This window comes from Rhyacophila brunnea, unplaced genomic scaffold (genome assembly GCF_057557595.1).
Source record: "Rhyacophila brunnea isolate RB1 unplaced genomic scaffold, BYU_Rbru_1.0 scaffold_6, whole genome shotgun sequence".
Lineage (NCBI taxonomy): Eukaryota > Metazoa > Arthropoda > Insecta > Trichoptera > Rhyacophilidae > Rhyacophila > Rhyacophila brunnea.
Genome location: NW_028233276.1, coordinates 29,306,071 through 29,326,814, shown reverse-complemented (window position 1 = coordinate 29,326,814; position 20,744 = coordinate 29,306,071). Strand labels below are relative to the sequence as shown.

Sequence of the window (20,744 nt, the reverse complement as noted above, 5' to 3'; positions counted from 1 at the left end):
CACTATTTTTTTACGTTGACCATCGATTGGGAATGAATGGAAAGACATTTTGGATTGTAATCTCGCTCTGGATGTACATTTCGGAACACATCAGTGATGAACCATGGCGTGAACTTATTTTCTAATACTTATCGCATTTTCTGACCTGTCAACACTCGCCATTACTCGATGCCACAATAGGCTGAAACTTATGAACAATCGGGGCCTCGTGATGTCACATTGCTCTTGGTTGGAATAGTAGGATATGGTAAAAAGTTTGAATGGATTTCCATTAAAACTCAAGTTATTCCTTCGACAAATATCGAATAACAACGTGGACCACTTTCCAACTTTGAAGTTGCTGAATATACCAGAATATAAATTTGAAGAATATGGTAAAATTATTAAAGCTCTGAATGACGATTTTTCACAAAGATTTAGTGACTTCCGAAAAATTGAGACAAGTTTAGCAATAGTACGCGATCCATTTTCAATAGATATTGATGGTGCACCGACAGAGCTACAACTTGAGATTATTGTTCTGCAGTGTGACACTGGTTTAAGAGAATTGCATCGTCATGGAGAAATCTCCAAATTTTACAATGCCATTAATTCAGACAAATTCAACCAACTTAAAGATTACACAAGAAACATGTTCGTTATTTTTGGATCAACCTATATATGTGAACAAACATTTTCGATCATGAACCTCAATAAAAATTCTTTGCGATCAAATATCTCCGATGCCCATTTACAAGCAGTTTTGAGAATATCAACTACACCTGAATTTTAAAAAAAATGTTAAAAAATGTACAACAGTTTCATTCTTCTCATTCATTTTTTGTAATGTTTATTTTTCGTGATAATAAATAGCGTTTATCTAAAAATGGTATTTTACTTGCGGCCCGCCGCTCATTTTGAATTCTTGAATTTGGCCCTCCATCCAAAAAGTTTGCCCCCCCTGGGTTATAGGTATTTTTTAATGGCAAATAATAAAAAAAATACAAAAAAAATGTCAAGTAAATTTAAGAAAAAAAATTCTGGACAGAGATACCCTAATCACTTAGTGGTATGAAATATACTTGTTGACCTATTCTCATACCTAACAAATATACATAAAAAAAATCATAAAAATCGGTGGAGCCATTTCGGAGAAGTGCGACCACAAACATCGTGATATAGAGATATTTACGATAAAAAATTATATTGATAATCTCTGTGATCCCAAATTTGACAAGAATTAGGCATTTTATTATTCAAAAAATGGGCAAGATTAACACATTTGAAGATAATTCTAAAGATACTCATTATAAGCTATGTCTTTGACCATTCAAGTGTGATAAACATCCTATGAATAATGATTGCTTTATGATAATTATTGACCTAAGAATAAGGTAGTGTTTTTTTGAAATACGCCATTTCTTTTGGCGCTCCCCAGTGGTTAAGCTACAACATACGGCCGTAGCCATTAATTGACAAACTATAATTGAAGTGATGCAATGAGAAGAAATGAAAATTATGTTAACGCGCGTGTTTGAACATATAGGGGAACTGTACCGAATATGGGATACGTTCCTAAAACTGGATACCAGACTTCCTGGAGAAGTAAGCAGTATCATCTAGCGAAAAGTTTACATAACGTTTGCTACTTGGTAAATAGCACGACTTGCTGAGATATATCGAAGTATTTGTGAGAAATGGTGACACAAGGTGATTTACAGATTTTTGTCGTCATCAGAGTTTTTGAAATAGTGGCCTTTTAGATACGATTTGATATTATTATATATATATATATATTATGATTTTGTTGCTATAATATACCTACATATGTTGGATGGATTTAGGGTATGTTATAAGTATGGAAACGTATTCATAAAAAAAAAACAATGACAGTTGCATTTAGGTGTACTTGGTTCTCAATATTGGATACTAGGTGCGTCCTAATATTGGATATCCAGTATTGGGATACAGCATTATGGGGATTTAGTTTGGTCTACAAAGCTTATTTTTTGTTGTTGTTTGTTTCCAAACCAAAGAAAAAGTGGAGCACTGAGGCAATGGAAAACGCGTATAATTTCATTAAAAAAAGGAAATGGGCTATCTAAAAACATCGCTGTACCTCACTTCACATTAAAAAGTTATGTTAAAAAGAAAACAATGACTGTTAATCAATTGATAAACGCAAAGTTGGGACGTAAACCAACGTTCAACGCAGAGCTAGAGGCTTTGCTCGTGGAACGTTGTATAAATGATTCTGACTTCACCGTGCAAGAGTTTCAAAACCAATATAATTTGGGCACGAGCAATCTTGATGTGGACGATGCAATTGATGCTGGTTCAGCCAGCTCAGACTTAGAAGAAAAACAAATCGAAGGAGCAACAGTAGCATCACCTAAATTATTACCACGAGGACCCTTTTCGCCTTTCATTACTCCTGCAGATATCAGTCCAGTGCCTCAACTCAAATCCCATACTGCAGCAGGCAGATCCAGATAGACACTAGCAACCTTGAGTTCACCATACAAACATGAACTTGAAATACAAATAACAAAAAAAACAAGCTCCAGTGAAGATATAAAAAGAAAAGCCTCTAAGAGGGAAGCTATTAAAAAACCTAAACGAAAACGTGCAGACTCAAGCTCATCAGAAAGTCAAGATGAAGAACTGATTTTTCTCGACAGTGGTGACGAAGACACTAATGATGAGGACGTTGAATCTATTTTTTGTAGTAGTTCGTACTCAAGTGACGTTGCCGGAGAGAAATGGATACGATGCATTGCTTGTTTTAGATGGTGTCATGAGTGTCATATGTGATGTCGTAGACAACAATGTGATTGACTTCATTTGTGAAATATGCCTGATCCAGTAAGCATTTTTATTGTTTTATCACCAAATCATTATTATAAGACATATTGTGTATATAAACATTTTCTCCGATAAATAAATAAATAAATATAGTAACATGTTTTCTTATTTTTGCGAAAAAGTTGTTTCCTAATATTGGATATCCAGTATTAGGAACACAGCTCCCCAATACTGGATATCCAATATTGGGACACATTTTTTTCTGACAATTTTATCCTACAAATGCCTTAAATAAATAACAATAAATCTAAGCCTCTTATTAACACTTTGATTAATGTAACATGTGATTATAGATTAAATTCCTAACATGTATGCAAAAATTCAAGGCTTAAGGGGGGACATGCTCGTCGAAGGTCAAAATTGAGTTTTTATTGTATTTTCAAACCATGATCCTGGACACTCCTTAAACGTTGTAGATAATCTATTTATATAATTTTGAAGCCTTATTATCCTTTATAGTTATTTTAAACATTTTATGACTGCATAAAGTATTTTTGTTACATAAAATAGTATTCTTTTAAACCTCTCGCTCTAATGTTTCAGAATATAGTCATATTTCGGTACATAACTGTGCAGTGGTGTTAAGATTTTTTATATTTATTAATTTTTAAACGCATTTATAAAACCATTAGTATAATTTATTATGAGATAATTTTTGTAAAATATTCACGATAAAAAATTATATTGATAATATCTGTGATCCCAAATTTGACAAGAATTAGGCATTTTATTATTCAAAAAATCGGCAAGATAAACACATTTTAAGATGATTTTAAAGATAATTATTATAAGCTATGTCTTTGACCATTCAAGTGTGATAAACATCTTATGAATAATGATTGCTTTATATTAATTATTGACCTAAGAATAAGGTAGTGTTTTTTTGAAATAAGCCATTTCTTTTGTCATTCCCCAGTGGTTAATCTACAACATACGGCCATAGCCATAAATTGACAAACTATAATTAAAATAGGGAGTAAAATTATGTTAACGCGCGTGTTTGAACATGTACCTAACTGATTTTTTTTTATTATTTTTTTAAACGGTACATGTTCAAACACGCGCGTCAATATCATTTTACTCCCTACTTCAATTATAGTTTGTCAATTTATGGCTACGGCCGTATGTTGTAGCTTAACTACTGGGGAATGACAAAAGAAATGGCTTATTTCAAAAAAACACTACCTTATTCAAAGGTCAATAATTATTATAAAGCAATCATTATTCATAAGATGTTTATCACACTTGAATGGTCAAAAACATAGCTTATAATGAGTATCTTTAGAATTATCTTCAAATGTGTTAATCTTGCCGATTTTTTGAATAATAAAATGCCTAATTCTTGTCAAATTTGGGATCACAGAGATTATCAATATAATTTTTTATCGTGAATATTTTACAAAAATTGTCTCGTAATAAATTATACAAATAGTTTTATAAATGCGTTTAAAAATTAATAAATGTAAAAAATCTTAACACCACTGCACAGTTATGTACCGAAATATGACTATATTCTGAAACATTAGAGCGAGAGGTTTAAAAGAATACTATTTTATGTAATAAAAATACTTCATGCAGTCAATAAATGTTTAAAATAACTATAAAGGATAATAAGGCTTCAAAATTATATAAATAGATTATCTACAACGTTTAAGGAGTGTCCAGGATCATGGTTTGAAAATACAATAAAAACTCAATTTTGACCTTCGACGAGCATGTCCCCCCTTAATAATATCTACTACTATTTTTAATTATTTTTCAACAAAAAGTATCCAGTATTCGGTACAGTTCCCCTACCGTTTAAAAAAAAATCGGTTAGGTTATAATGAGTATCTTTCGAATTATCTTCAAATGCGTTAATCTTGCCCATTTTTTGAATAATAAAATGCCTAATTCTTGTCAAATTTATGATCACAGAGATTATCAATATAATTTTTAATCGTAAATATTTCACTATAATAATGTCGATATAAATTATACTGATGGTTTTATAAATGCGTTTAAAAATTAATAAATGTAAAAAATCTTAACACCACTGCACATTTATGTACTGAAATATGACTATATGCTAAAACATTAGAGCGAGAGGTTTAAAAGAATACTATTTTATGTAACAAAAATACTTTATGCAGTCATCAAATGTTTAAAATAAATATAAAGGATAATAAGGCTTCAAAATTATATAAATAGATTATCTACAACGTTTAAGGTATGTCCAGAATCATGCTTTGAAAATAGAAAAAAAGCTCCATTTTGACCCACGCTGAGCACGTCCGCCCTTAAGGAATGTACAGGATCATGCTTTTAAAATAGAATAAAATCTACATTTTGACCTACGCTGAGCATGTCCCCCCTTAACAGTATCTCACTCTACATTACGAGTTATACAACATGCCACGAAGAAGCGATGTACTTTGGATTGTGTTTTATCAAACACAATATTATATTGAACTATTTACATCAATCTATCAGAAACGACACACAATACTATAATGATCTAGTTAACAGTTTTGATACATAGATAAATTGTCTAACTTAATGTGTTACGAAGTGAATTACAATCTTTAATTAATGCTTAATTGTAGCGTAATACATTACAGTGTATCTCAGTTAGTTTTAATAATATTTTGTCGTGACGGAACATTAAATAAAAACTAAGAAGTCGAACTTACTAAAAGAAAGTGCAAATGGATATAACATGATAACATTAAATGCTATATTGTGGTATTGAGCAAACAAATTTTAAGGTTGGCAGTTGTCGAATCCGATAATAATCTGCTTCTCACACTTCATTCAACATAAAAAAGAAATATTTAAATTAGACAGTCTGACCCTTGGCATTTGCTAAGATAATTTATGCGTCGTAAAGAAAGGGCTCGGTGTACATTGCATTATGTTCAGTTTATTAAATAAAATATATGCGTACAAAAGTGCAATTAACACATCACAAAAAATTTATAGGGAACTCAATCGCTGCATTCACCTGTAATTAATTTAGAAATTATTCTTACTAACAGTTCAAAGCTTTCCAATTCCTAAGGCAGCGCCGATGAACTTTCGGTTGAACACATCTGATCAATCTATCTATTCACATTTATTAATTGGCTTTTCCAAAAAGAAGCTTAGCTGCTAGCGACAACAAAGCTACGCGGGTACTACACGGGCAAATAGCTATTTTATATATAGATAATAAAATGGTCAAATCTCGGAGTCATTAAACAGAGCAGACTTTCTAGTTCCTATCAGATCGATGTTTTATCATTGTACAGATAGTGAGCGTGAAATTAAAATCTGACATATGTGAGAAACTAATAAAATGAAATGATGCAATAATAGCGGTATTGTTATCAATCGATCGCAAGATGACAGATATGAAATGAGAATTTTTGAAAGGTTATAAAAGTAAGTACCGTTCAGTACTGTCGAAATTTGGGCAAGTTGATATGAACTTTTTATTCCATTCATATTCAATGTAGATACCTACCGTATTGATGTCAAAATACAGTAAAGATTTCGAAAACGTTGTGTTGTTGGCGATGCCCTTGTAAGTAAACGAAGCTGGTACTGATGTTTTGTACCTATATAAATACCTGTTGTGTTTTATTTTACTTAATATAGTTTATCCCATCACGAAATAAGATTAATTTATAATGAATATTTTGTCTTCTTCCCTGGCCTTACAGCCAGGGTTGAACCTTGGCCGCCTTAAGCAGACTCATTCACTCTACCTGGTTATCCGTTCTCCTTCTCGAGTAGATCGTTCGCAAATATATGTACTATAGGCCATCAAACCATTCAAGACGTGGTCTTCCCACACTCCCGTTGTCCTTCTGGACTATTATATCGTACCCACACTATCGCCGAGACATTTCGCCGTACCACTCGGCGAGACGTCCTCTGATACTAGGTATTTGATTACGTAGGCCGTAGGGGGTCGAACGCGCCTACTACACTCTCGCGCGGATAGTCTCGGCGAGTGTTGTACGGAAAACGTTAGGTGTTTTGTCGATGCATGTGTCACGTGGCCGGTCACAATATCATCCCCGTACCCCATTAGCTGTACTTACAGACTTTGTAAAATTTGACCTAGAACAATTAATTTTTGAGGGTCTAATCTAATAAAACTTTGGAAAAATTTATTTCCTCTCCTATTTGACTAATATAATTATATTTTTGTTATAAAGGCCATATATGTATTCAGTATCCACACCGAACCTTATTTTACTAGTAAAGTTAAATTAATTACTTTATACATAGGAAACTATTTTACAAATTGTTTTATTCGATAAGATTCATAGTATACAATATATAGGTACCTAAATAAAAATATGAAGGAAGAGACTATGATTGTAGTAAAAATAATTGTGAAGTTATTTACGTAGACTTGATTTAGAAAAAAAATACTGCATATTATATATAACCCACTTATTACGGGGGAAAAAACTTAATTCTGTACAATTTATCGTGAAAAAACAACACATTGTTTAGTGTTCTTTCTCTCGCCTTTTTAAACATCTAAGTCATTTCAACGCAAAAAGAAGTCATTATTGTTGGTTCGAGATTTGCAACCGAAACAAAAATTAATTAGGTGTGACAGCAAACATGCAGGTTAAAGAGATAACTGTCAACATTTATTTCAAGAATGCCAACCATCGAATCAGTTACGTCTTATATTTTTAACAATATGTTTTCATGTTTTTGTCAAGAATAATAATGTATAACCGTAAACGTTTATAATGCTCTGATGAGGAGGCCGGTAAATCTCGTTTTAATACGTGCTCATTTTTTGCAACATTACCAGGTTTGCCACACTTTGCTAAAATCTCATCAAGTAGTTATTCTAATATTCCTCGGATATAACGCAGAGATTGGATGCGCCCATCATTACCAATCTCAGAATTTCGGGATTAGTATCCTCGATCTTAACCCCAAGATTACAGGATTGGCAAACACATGAAATTGTACACAATACCCATATATATTCAGTATTTGTACAGAAATTTACGCATTTTATACCATCGTTTTATTATGATTAATAATAGGTATCTACGGAAGAATTTTATAGTTTTATAAAAAAGGGTTACTTATTCTGAACCTAATCCTGAGATAACAAATGATAATTAAAACTGCAATGTATAACTTTAAATTACGATACACAGAGCAGCGGTTGCGAACGGATGGTACGCGAAATGGCAGGTAAAATCCATTTTAAAAATAGATATATTTATTAAGACAGTATTGGTTATTTTTCAACACACTTTGACTAGGTACCTATCTACCGCATTTTTTTCAGAGCTGGCGGAAAGGTCGTCATTATACCTAAGTATTGTGAACAAACATCTGATGATATAAATGGTTTTTTACCAGTTTATGTGTTTTAAGTATTCAAATAATCGGATGGCATAATATGTGAACGGATGTCGCATTTATACTATTTCAGGATGGATTTAATAAATAGAGCAAATAGCTAATCTTTATGGTTTAAAAAATCAGTTAACACAATCACTGCTGAGCTGTTAATTAATTTTTAATTACCACATTTAAATATCATGTTAATTATATCGAATGGCCAGGTAACGCAAACGCGCCAGTCGCATTGTCAGCACTAAATGACTTAATAGACATTTTCGTGGGGCGGCAAAGATACACATCGAATTGACCCACTTAAAAATACATTAATACCACTAATAGGTACATAACGCTGGTCCTAATTTATGTTTTTTGCAATATCTGCCGTTAGCACGCCACACATTATTACAAAATATTTTTTATTTATTTTTTGCCACGTAAGCTCAAAAAGGTTAGACATCGCTGACGTAGACGATATTTTGCCAGTATTGTGTGAATTTAAATTGCAATGTATGTTGATTTAAACATTTATTTAATTTACAAATGCACTTTATTGAAAAATAGATATTATAAATATTGGTACATTTATTTATTTGAGAAAATATGTTATTTATATTCAAACCATATAAAAAATAATTATGACATCCCGGGATTTCAGGAACGATAAATCGAGCGGGGTTGCCAATCTTACTAGTAGGTAGGTATTATGTACATCATATGTCTTGATTCATCTGTCTATAACACAGCGCAATACAGCACACACAGTTTTTACTTTAATCTATGGCACACAAACTATTACGTCATCGTATTGAACGCGTTCAACGCATCGACAAGAATGTTGTCAGGTGGTACTGCCACCCGGTGATTTTTCTAGTGTACCTACTATATAAGAATGTATAATTTAAGTTTAAATTAATTAGACATTCGGTGATTTAGTATTCTAAAATATACAATAAAAATTGAGTGTCCATCTACTACCAAAATAATAATATAGTACCTAGGTACCCATTTGCCAGTATCTACTAACATAAGAATATGGCAAATATACTATCAATACCTAGATCACTCTCAGTAGATATCTAAGCATGTTCATTGCAAAGCACAAACAGAATTACTTACGTATATTTTGACGCCAATCTCTCACATTTTTTTACGAAGGGTGGCTACAAAATTTTCAAAGCAATATTTACATTTCCCTTCGGATGAAACTAGTCAAGCAGGAAATTGTTTTTTCAAGTGTCACTCAATAACATCACCAAATTCCTTGATATCGCAGTTATTGAAATCACTGATGGAATAATAATAATTAATTATTCACTCCATTGGCAACTTGAGTAACCGAATTTCGTATTTTGGCCACATGCCAACAAAAATAGCACAAAACAAATTCTTAACAAATAATAGGAAAGTTTATTGGTGATAATAGATAATGAAGCGATAGGATACTCACTAAAGTAGTCACTAATAACAATGTTATATAAATACACAAAATTATTACTACTAATACAAGAATAAGAGGGTTGGACTTCTTGAAAAGGTAGCCAAAGTACCAATGATAATAATAATTAGATAGAAATTAAAATGATGGAACAATAATTGACGATCCTTCGTCATCACGATTTTACACGATTCCTTGTCTTCTTAAATTAACAAGCAGCGTAATAACGACAATCTAAAAGCTAGACATGTAATACGTTAATAAGTGCAAGTTAAAAGATTAACTATAAGTAGGTAATTGGTAGATTTTTTATTGATATATTATATTATAAACAATAAAAAATATCAAAAAAATACTCTTACCCACCTACCCCTTAAATTTAAATTATGTTGTCAGATGTAGAGGATTATTCGGTTGAAAGAATTGAGTATCAATTAACGGTGCTTGAGGCAAAACCAACAAAAGACACATAAATGGACTGATATATTATGCATTAACACGACGGTTTCAGAACTTCTTCGAATGATAACACTCTCAGAGTGTATATAAAGTTTTTACATCATTTTTAACATATAAAAATATACATATTACCAGGATTAGCTGACTTAGCAAAGAGTATTATATTCTTTAACATAACATAGACTCGAACAGTCGAACAGTTACTTATCTACAAATGTTGTTTTTAGTATACTGAGACAACTCAATCAGACTAGTATCTTCCTCTGTCAACGTATAGGTTAGATGGAAATTGTGCCGTAAATAGAGCCGACAAAATCAGAGTAGGCTGGGCCAAAGTTCCAGTTTTGGAAACCATCAATTTGAGGTTGTCAACCGGTTCACATACCTGGGTTCCAATATTACAAAAGAGAACGAGGAACTGGAAGAAATACAAGCCCGAATAACCGCTGCAAATAAATCGTACTTCTCATTGCTGACCATATTCAAATCCAGAAATGTCCACAGAAAAACTAAGACGCGGCTCTATAAAACCGTCATACGCACAGTCGTTGCATACGGGTGCGAGTCATGGACGCTAAATGTGAAAGCAGCTGAAATGGTGGATTGCTTTGAGAGAAAGATCCTTAGGCGGATATACGGACCCATGAATGATGGTGGGGAGTGGAGAATTAGGTACAACATGGAACTATACCGCTTATACCAAGATTCAAAACTCTCCAACTTCATAAAACTCCAGAGGCTAAACTGGGCAGGCCATGTCCAGCGCATGCCTGAGTCACGGATACCGAAGAAGATCCTCGAAGGAAACCCAGGAGGGAAAAGGCCAGTGGGAAACCCACGCACACGATGGGGTGATAATGTTACAAAAGATGCCAACCAGATACTAAAAATCAGGAACTGGAAAAGACGTGCGGAGGACCGTTCCGGCTGGAGGACAGCGGTGGAGGAGGCCAGGGCTCGACTTGAGCTGTAGCGCCATCGAAGAAGAAGAAGAATAAATAGGTATTGAATCCAGTGAGGTTATTCTAACCATATCAATCAATAGCTAATTAAATAATTTGAGGATACGTGCTTTTCACTTTTTAGATACAAATCTATCAGTGTGTCATTTGCATTAAAATTACCCAGGGGCGGAGACGCACAATTTGAAAACCTCTTAATATTATATGACTATCAACAATAAAAATATATTTTCTTGTTATGTAAGTTTATAATCATCGCAATGATTTTTTTAATCAAATGTCTCAAATATGCATTATCTAATTTGAAGTTTTACTGGCAATAATTGTCGTCAATAACTAAATTACTGTCGTGTGTGATTAAAATCTTCCGTATTGCAGTTACAAATTTAAAACTCGTTTAGCTTGAATCGCAGACAAAAACAGAGTCCACAATAATTTAAAACAATTACATCGCTCAGCGTAAGACGGTAGCTAACAATAAAAGACAGTCGACAAACTTCAAACAGTTCAAACACATGAAAAAAAATATATTATGAGGAGTATTCAACCAATCAGCGACCATAATAGCGGGATAAAAATTAACCGCAACTATTACCGATTGTAAACGTTTCGTTAGGTATATTGGTGAATTTACAATAGCAAAATAATAAAATATACGAAATATCGAATAAATACAGTTGCACTGCGTAATTTGTTAATAATCAAAATACAACCGTTACTCTGTAATCGTAAAATTACAGCAACGAGCCATTTATTAATCATATCTGATTTTCTTTCTCAAAACGGTTAGGAACGTTAAATTACAGAGAAAGTCTATTACATTCTAAGTAACAGTCATAAATAAAAATACAATAATTATTTTGGTCAATTTAATTTCATGCATTAAAATGCGTGATTCTGTGATTTCATAACAGCAAGACACACGAGTCTAACTCGTCACGATAAAAAAAATATCTGTAACACTTAAAGGGAAACTTTCTCATTTCGCTTTCGTGCATTTTGACGTAAGGTTAAACTGTTGCAGCGGCCATAAAATATATGGCGGACGGAAAAGTGTACTTTTTCACTCGCCGGGCGAAACGAAACGCAACGCGAGTTACGACCTCATAATGCCAATAATGTTTTCCATTAAAACCGATGAATGCGCGATTCGATAGACACGTCCCGTGAGAAATGGATCGGTCGGTGTGGGATGCTGGAGTCGTGAGGCGTTTCCCGCACGGAATCTTCTTGCTGCATCCGAAAGCGATCACTCGAAGGATCTGCCTGACGTATCGTATTTTGAATTGTATTTAAATTTACAGCTGAGATGCGCACAGCTGATATCCACAGCGACAATTTTAGTAATAGAAAATATAATATTTTTAGCATTTATTAAAAAAAATATTGCATGCTGGTATAAAGTTATTAAATTAATACTACATCGGCAAACTACGGCCCACGGGCCAAATTCGGCCCCGCATCTTTTTGTACGACCCGGAAGCCAAGAATGGAGTCTTTTGAACTTCATCATTACCAGACTGAGCACTCTACACAATAACTGGAAGAGCTTCCACCTAATCCTTAATTATTAAAAGTAATAAATCTGCAGTGTGATAATAACACGTAAAAAGCAATTGAAGAGATGAATCTAACTGAATTCTATAAACGTCTTCAAAGCGATGACTATGATCAATTAAGAGTATATTATGCTGGAGTATTTATTTATACCAATATAGCAGCACAGATCTGTGTGCAAAGACGTTTCCAATGATAAAATACGTCAAATGTTGACACAATATGTCAACATTAATAGATGTACAGTAGGTTGCAATCAATTTTGGTGGGGAGTAGGTACTAACATAGGATTCCAATTTGGCGAAATGTTATAAAAAAGCAAAGCCAGTCATCTCATACTACAACACTGCTACATACTCGTACAATTCCTGCCTACTTATTATTATAATTAATTTAAAATTTGTTTACCAAATCAGTGAAAACTTGTTTTTATCTAAGTAGAATCAGTACATAAATTATATTATAATAGAGGATATGGGTAAAATTGCAAAACTACAATATATGGCAGACATATTTGTGATGGCATCAGTTACATTTCTTTTCTTTTCTTTCCTTGAATGTGTGTTAAGAAAATGATTGGTAACAAATTTAATCTTTTAGTACCTAACTTAAATCAACGCGCAGCCTAACTCGAACGTTAACTGAAGATATCGCTAGTTGCATGTACCTACCTTCTTTTTTCTTTCGACCATGTCCGATCCTAATAGGATCATATGGGCCTCCACAAAGTGGAGGTTTGTATTGACAGATTTTTGTTTTTACGAGAAATGGATGTCAGCCACTTGCTCAACCTATTAGGTCCATACTCTGACTCATACACAAATTGAAAAACAATATGTTTACTTGCCAGACCCAGGATTCGAACCTGGGACCCTCGACTCTATAGGCCGGCATTTAAGCCACTCGGCCAGCGTGGGAGAAACGTTTAGGATATTTTCACTAAACTATAGAATAACAATAACGTAAAACAATATCATTAAAAGAATTTAAAATGAGATTACTTCATCAAAGGTAAGATACGTATACGTGCAAGTTGTAACATCAACAAAATCTCACAACGTAAAAATGAGAACCTCGTTTCAATTCAATTGAGACAATGTAAAAATTTTGATAGCCAGATTAATTAAAATTAAAAACAAATTAAAAGAAATCCAGTCTTATTAGAGGGTTACCTGCAAATAATTCTCTTAAAGAGGTTACTTATTATTACTGGTTTCTAGCACTATGCAGTATTGTCTTTAGGGGTATAATTTCTAGCTAATATGACCAAACTAAAGCTGCATTACACTTTAAACAAACACGAAAGAAAAATGAGATTTTTTTTATACCATTTGCAAACTCGCAGTCCTGGGATATGTCATGAATTATTGTCATGAAATACTGTGCTCTTCAGAGGACGAAAAGAAAAGTTTAAACCATTCGCGTGTTACGTTACATTTATATTATAAGAGTATTAAACAGAAATCAGATTCAATTATAGAAAACATAAGATTCAAATCAAAAATAAATCGTACGAAAACTACATACTAACTAACTAATGTGAAAATGATTTTTTTAAATAAGAATGACAGAAAAAAAGACATGATTTGACTAATATGACGAATGAGCTGAATGTGGAAATTTTCTCGCCCGTGTTACATCACACTGTTCAGTTATTTGTCGATCCGATCACTCAAGACTGCGGTGCAAACAAACGAAGGATTTCAAAAGTCGAGAACTATATCGAGACGGTCGAGCTAGTTGGAGGACTCGAAGTACTCCTTGGCTCCCTTGGGATCGGCCTTCATGGTCTTCTGGCCGGGCCTCCATCCGGCCGGGCACACTTCGCCGTGCGTGTCGGTGAATTGAAAGGCCTGGACCAGTCGCAAGGTTTCGTCCACGTCCCTGCCGACTGGTAAATCGTTGACGGTGATCTGGCGTAGTACCTACCTACCTATTGTTAATACATTGGATTGTTTGCCTAACTACATAATATAATATGTCATCAGCTATGTAAGTCCTATACGAAGTACTAGGTACATATGCACACTAATTTTTGAGAGATAGCAATATATTTATTAACATTGATTGCCAATCCCATGACTATGCGCCAATTTACAAGGAAGGTTTAGTATCTGAGAGCTGTATATATTTCAATCATCAATATCTCCTTGTCCAGAAGAAATTATACAATGAATCCGTTACACTCTAACGATGGCTCATTATTCAATCCATTCCTAGATGTTATACAACGTGATGCACAGATCCACTGCCAACCAGAAACCGTTATATTTCAAGACAATCGTAAAATTTGTCAGTATATTAATCTAGACATACACACAACTTTTCTCCATCGTGTGAAAATGATAATCCCAGAAAAAAACGAATGCCGTCTTAAATATCATATGATAAATCGACGGCGCAATATCGATGCTCGTTCTATCAGTAACTAACATCAGGAAAACATGATCACGATAGGTTATATTTGTAGGGCCATTATTCATTCAATGGGTAATCCAATATTCAGTGAAATGCGAGAATTTATTTCAGAAGCTCGACTTATTTAATCAATAAATGACTATTTAGAAGCACGAAAATATTACATCTTACATACATATACATTATTCAAAAATTTTAAATTCGCAAACTGCAACGATATAAAACAAGATGCAAACCCAAATTTCAATTTTCCCATAGTTGTCGTTTAATTTGATAGGTATTCAGTTTATGGATATATTTTTTATTATTATTATTTGTTTCTTTATTAAACACAACAGGCCGTGAAACCCAATAATAGTGGTAAAACTCCCAGGTTTGAGGAATTTACATATTAGATTATGTATATATTTTGACCTCACCGGGATCGAACCCAGAACTCCGGGATGGAAGGCAAGCGCCTTCGCACTGCACCACGAGAGCCACCAAACACTTAGAAAGAATCATTAAATTTACACAGCAAAATCAGACCATCATGGTATGTAGTAGATAGCGATTGTCCACGACTTTTCGTCCACGTTAAACCCGAAAAGAACTAGGAGACTAATGGGTACCATACACAAAGAAAAAACTTACCGATTTGTACTATTATTTCATTTTGTCGTAAGTGTGTTTAAGTAAGTGCATTATTTGCATGGTCCCCACCCTGAAGTGGGCCTCCAGACCACGATGTATGCCGGGGGCCCCTACCTATCGCTAAGGTTAAGGGCAGTGTGGTCCTCTACCTACAGTCTACAGCAGGGGTGGCCAAACCGTGGCGCATTGGATGATTACAAGTGGTGGATTGCATCTTTGTTCCTACTTATTCTTTTGAAGTGGGCGCCATTACTGAATCCATCTTCATATTTTTAATACCTGAGTGCTCTCAGTTCAAGTCATATAGCCTTCTTACTCATCAGTTCGTACCATTTTTTTTGACAGTTTACAATTGTAGGAATAAAATGAAATTAAAACCGTTCATCTCTCAGTTAGAAAATGAGGATTTGAGTCAATTTTCACACTTGAAAGAGCAGGATAAATGTGCTGCGGATAATAGCAATTTGACCAAATATATTGAAAAAAAATCAAGATATTGCAAGGGTCATTAATTTGAAAGTCGTTTTCAAGATTTTGCTGAAGAAGAAAACTGCATGCTCGCATTTATAAACCCATTTTCACTTAACGGCCCACGTGCGCCACGTAGGTCAAAATTGAGCTTTTGTGGTATTTTCAGAGCATAAGCCTGGACATTCCTTAAACGTTGTAGATAATCTATTTATATAATTTTGAAGCCTTATTATGCTTTATATTTATTTTAAACATTTGATGACTGCATAAAGTATTTTTATTACATAAAATAGTATTCTTTTAAACCTTAAATAATATATTTGTTATTAAATTTAATGCAGATGCCTAGTAACATACAAATGGAACTGATTGATTTAAAAACAAATTCATTATTGAAAATGAAATTTGATATTGAGAAGCTTTATGGAAATTTCCATGAAATAAAATTCTGTTGCCATGTAAGTATAATATTTCGAATAAAATTTCAACTGAAATTATTTATGTACAGTAATGCACAAGCAAAGAGGGAAAATAAGCAGTATAAAGTCTGTAAAATAAAAATATAGTAATATCAGCAATCAAGATATGAAATTCAAATCTTCATAAAAATCTGGTGCCGTATGGCCTGGTTTGATAATAGCGGGACGAGCATCGGAGCAATGGCTCTTATTTGCATTATTAATGTATGGAAATAGGATTACTTGGAAAACATGGATACGAAATGTTGCATAATTCTCCACTCAGCAATGGTTGAAATGAGTTCGTTATTTTGTGCAAGGGATACATAGATCAGAAGCATTAAACCAACTTCAATCAATTACATGCCTGCATATTATTATAATAAAAAAAATATAATATACCTACTTATTATAAAAACCTCAGAAACATACCTACATGTTAGAAAAAAATCTTGATTGAAAAAAATGGCGAAAGCACTCATCCGGAATGCGAAAAACGTGAGTCGAGACCCACTCGGTTCAGAGGTTTTCAAAATTATGTTTTTTTCTTATAATTAATTCATTGATCAAACAATAAAATTCTATTCAATTGTTTGAATAGTATATATTTGAAATTTGTCTTATTTTTTTCAAGTACGTTTACCTTACACTCAAATAACTCCTCGCACATCGTGCTTTCCTGATAGATTATAATATTCTTTACTTAAAAATAAGTAAGTATATCAAAAAGGCTGATTCACTGGAGAAAACTGGTATCAAACAGTAGTTGTTGTGGTTAATGAAATAGTCAATGTATACTAGGTAGGTATATTGTTGAGCCCTATTATCTGTCTACTTGCATAAAAACACGAACGCGCGGACAAAAGACTTTCTTTCCAAGGCGCTATTATTTGTTACGATTATTTTTTTATATAATATTATACCTACATGGAATGCATTTCTAGAAAGTTTTTACTCTATATTTATTTAACATTCACACACAAATATGTAGGTAGGTAAGTAGTTTTAGAAACTAAAACTGCAATACACGGTATAATAAATTATGTATCACACAAAATATCTATAAGATATTGTAAGTAGATACCTACCAATTTATCAATTTTCCAAACGATCGCTTTTTTACGATACTTTTACTGGATTTTCCGACAACTATCTGCAATATAAATTAATAAAGATAATTATTATGTATCCATACTCTAAACATGTCTAAACCAATAAAATAATCGAATGATTAACGCAGCAGAATTTAATAATTAAAATACGATTAATTTACTAACATTAACAGAGCTGTGGTTGGCTTGGTGCATATATTCATTACAACGCTCAAACGGTGCTCGATAGTTTTAAAATAAAACAGTTTCATACATAATATAATACAATTGTACGCTTACTATGCATATTGACCAATAAAACTAATTTATTTAAGTACCGATTTGGATTCACGTTTATTAAGATAAACAATGACTGCACAGTGGTGAAAATCAACGGCGACAATTTTCATTCGGACTGTACAGTCTCTTGGATACGCTTCCGCACACAAGAAAGTATAGAGATTATTATAATTATCATTTTTGTTTTAAATATGCAGAAGAAAGACATTAACGTAAAATTGTTTTTTTTAATAGAGAACAAACAAATTAACGTGGCCACGATTTAAAAAGAAAACAAACGAAAGGAAAATCTTAATTTTCTGTGAAACTCTCACATGACGACATATTATTATTTATCCATAAAATTATATGATGGTCAAAGAGACAAAGAAAGAAAGCAAATAGAATGTTCCGTAAAAGAACATTTTTATTTCAATAAGAAAGCATTGAACGATAGAGAAATGGTAGACGATTCTTATTATTCCCAATGAAGATTATCATAATTTTTGGAAGATATGCGGCGTTTGAGTGGTACCTAATAAATCATGGAGATTTATTAAAATGAACTAATTTAATATTATTATTTGACATTCACTAAATAATCAAGTTCCTTGATAGGTACCGTCTCCATCAAAGATTGTTGGCCAACTTTCAGTAAATTTGCCTATTCTGGGTCACAAACACCATGGACATTGAGTCACCTTAATATTCTAATATATATCTTTGAAACCCTCTACCTTCCCTGCATTTATGAGCTGAAATAAATCATACCTTTCACTGCGGAAAAAAGCAACCTTTATGCGCATGATGGTAGGTTTTAGTGATCTTGGTTCGTCTTAAAACCTTCGCACCGGTGATATAATTAGACCCCAAAAATCTTAATCGTTCGCCATGTATCACTACAGCAACACATCGAAAGCATCCAATCCTCTGAAGGTTTATTTCTTTAAAGTCCAGGTTTCTACTCCGTATACCAATACCGATATATCTGATCGCCCTTAATCGAGTAGGTACCCAGACATGTCTCGATGGCAGAAGTGGTGTCGCATTTTATCAAAATTGTTTTCAAAAGTCTGAATTCTGCTCTGTCAAGACCAGGTATATTTTTTAAGTTTTATATGTGGAGAATAACAAGTGACAGATAAATTTAATAAATAAAAATAATGTCATTACAAATACAGCAAGTTATTAAGAACAAGCTTAATTAAATACTAAACAAAGAAGAGTAAGTTTACATAGGTTACGTTGTACCTAATATATAATGTTAATGTTACTGTATTTTTTACACGTAGTTTGTTCACTCTAAACATTATTGCAACATTCTGATTTGAGGGTGTCAAAACCTTACTTTAAACAAGTCAGTTAAGATTTTGCGATTAACAAGAGAAAGGGCACGATTGCAGAGTTGTCTGTGATGTTTATTTTATATCGTGTTTCCTATTATGACTGATTATTCAATTTTATAATTGTTTGACTTACTTTCAATTGGAGAGATACGAGCGATTTTCTTCGCCGAGAAAACGGCGAATTAGCATGAGGATGATGAACGATCACGATCTTCTCGTAATCAATTCACGCGATGACATAATCGAAAACAATCGAGATGGAAATCGTTCCTATCATTAAAGAATTGGAAATAAAAACAAATTCTGTAATAGTAATTGTCAATATCAAAATTATAATAATCAATTGTAAGTATGTATAGGTAAGTATAACGTAACTCAGTGATACAAACTAAAGTTTTTAAAAGTAAAGTAACAAATGCTAGTAGAACATATTTTTTTTAAAGATGAGTAGGTACTTAATTATTTATTAATACGGCTATGAAGTCATGAAAATGAAATCAAGTTTGGCGGGGTTTAAGTGAGTACTAGTATGTATATAATGTACTTATTTTTAGTGTGTACATTGTCAGCGAGAATTGAGAAGACTACCCAGTTACTCACTGTATCCCAGTAAGTGGTCGCCACGCAGTCTGATGCTGTTGTAAAGTATTTGCATAGCAAAAACAAACACCTGTCTACTGTGGTACCATATCAGTGAATAGAAGTTTTTGAAATAAAAACATAAATAAAACTATAGCATTCACTATGATATTATACATTGAAAAATCTATTACAGGGTACATACCTACCCAATATATTTTACGTTCGGTGAATTTGAAACGAGCCCTGAATTAAATGTGTTTTCATTTTTTTTTATTTATTATAGTTGGACATTTTTCGTCGGCATGACGCGAAAAATGGTCACATGTGTGGCGGATGTGTGGAGATTCTGGTAGAATGATATGCCGCATAGCCCATGAGCGCAAATATATTTTTTTTGGGGGAGTTCATATTGAAATAAAACCCATAATATTTTTTAATTGGTTTTTAAAACGGCGGGATTAAAAATCCTTGTTGTCAGTTTTTGTCGTACGCGCTGTCTTATTTTTTAGACAGTCGCATCATCCGGGTCACGATCCTAAGACATGCAAGTCATAACGTAAAAGTAATATTCCATTTACCTAAATAATTTGTACCCCCCCCCCCCCTGTCTCCGCACCTGCCGCATACAAAACTCTCCAACTCTCCACCTTCACAAAATCCATAAGGCTGAACTGAGCAAGTCATGAGCATCGCATGGAAGAGATACATGTACTGAAGAGAATGAATGGTTCTCATTGCGTCTGGATCGCGTAGAAAAATATGTAGGATATCCGAAACACGATTGTGCATTTCTATGAAAAATTGACATATTTATTCGCCTAAATATTGGTTACACTTTACACTTACCAGTACAATGC

At 33.2% G+C, this 20,744-nt stretch overlaps 2 protein-coding genes across 2 annotated transcripts in view; both read right to left on the bottom strand.

The window, feature by feature from the left end:
* Jupiter (microtubule-associated protein Jupiter) overlaps nt 1-20,744 on the bottom strand; it is a 285,307-nt gene that overhangs the window by 91,794 nt on the left and 172,769 nt on the right. The gene's annotated exons all lie outside the window — the stretch shown is intronic.
* Nucleotides 13,803-14,528, bottom strand: LOC147065503 (thioredoxin peroxidase-like; the record flags this gene model as incomplete). Its single annotated transcript, XM_085956855.1, has 1 exon — nt 13,803-14,528. A coding segment is annotated over one exon (183 nt), but the record flags the coding sequence as incomplete, so codon positions are not given.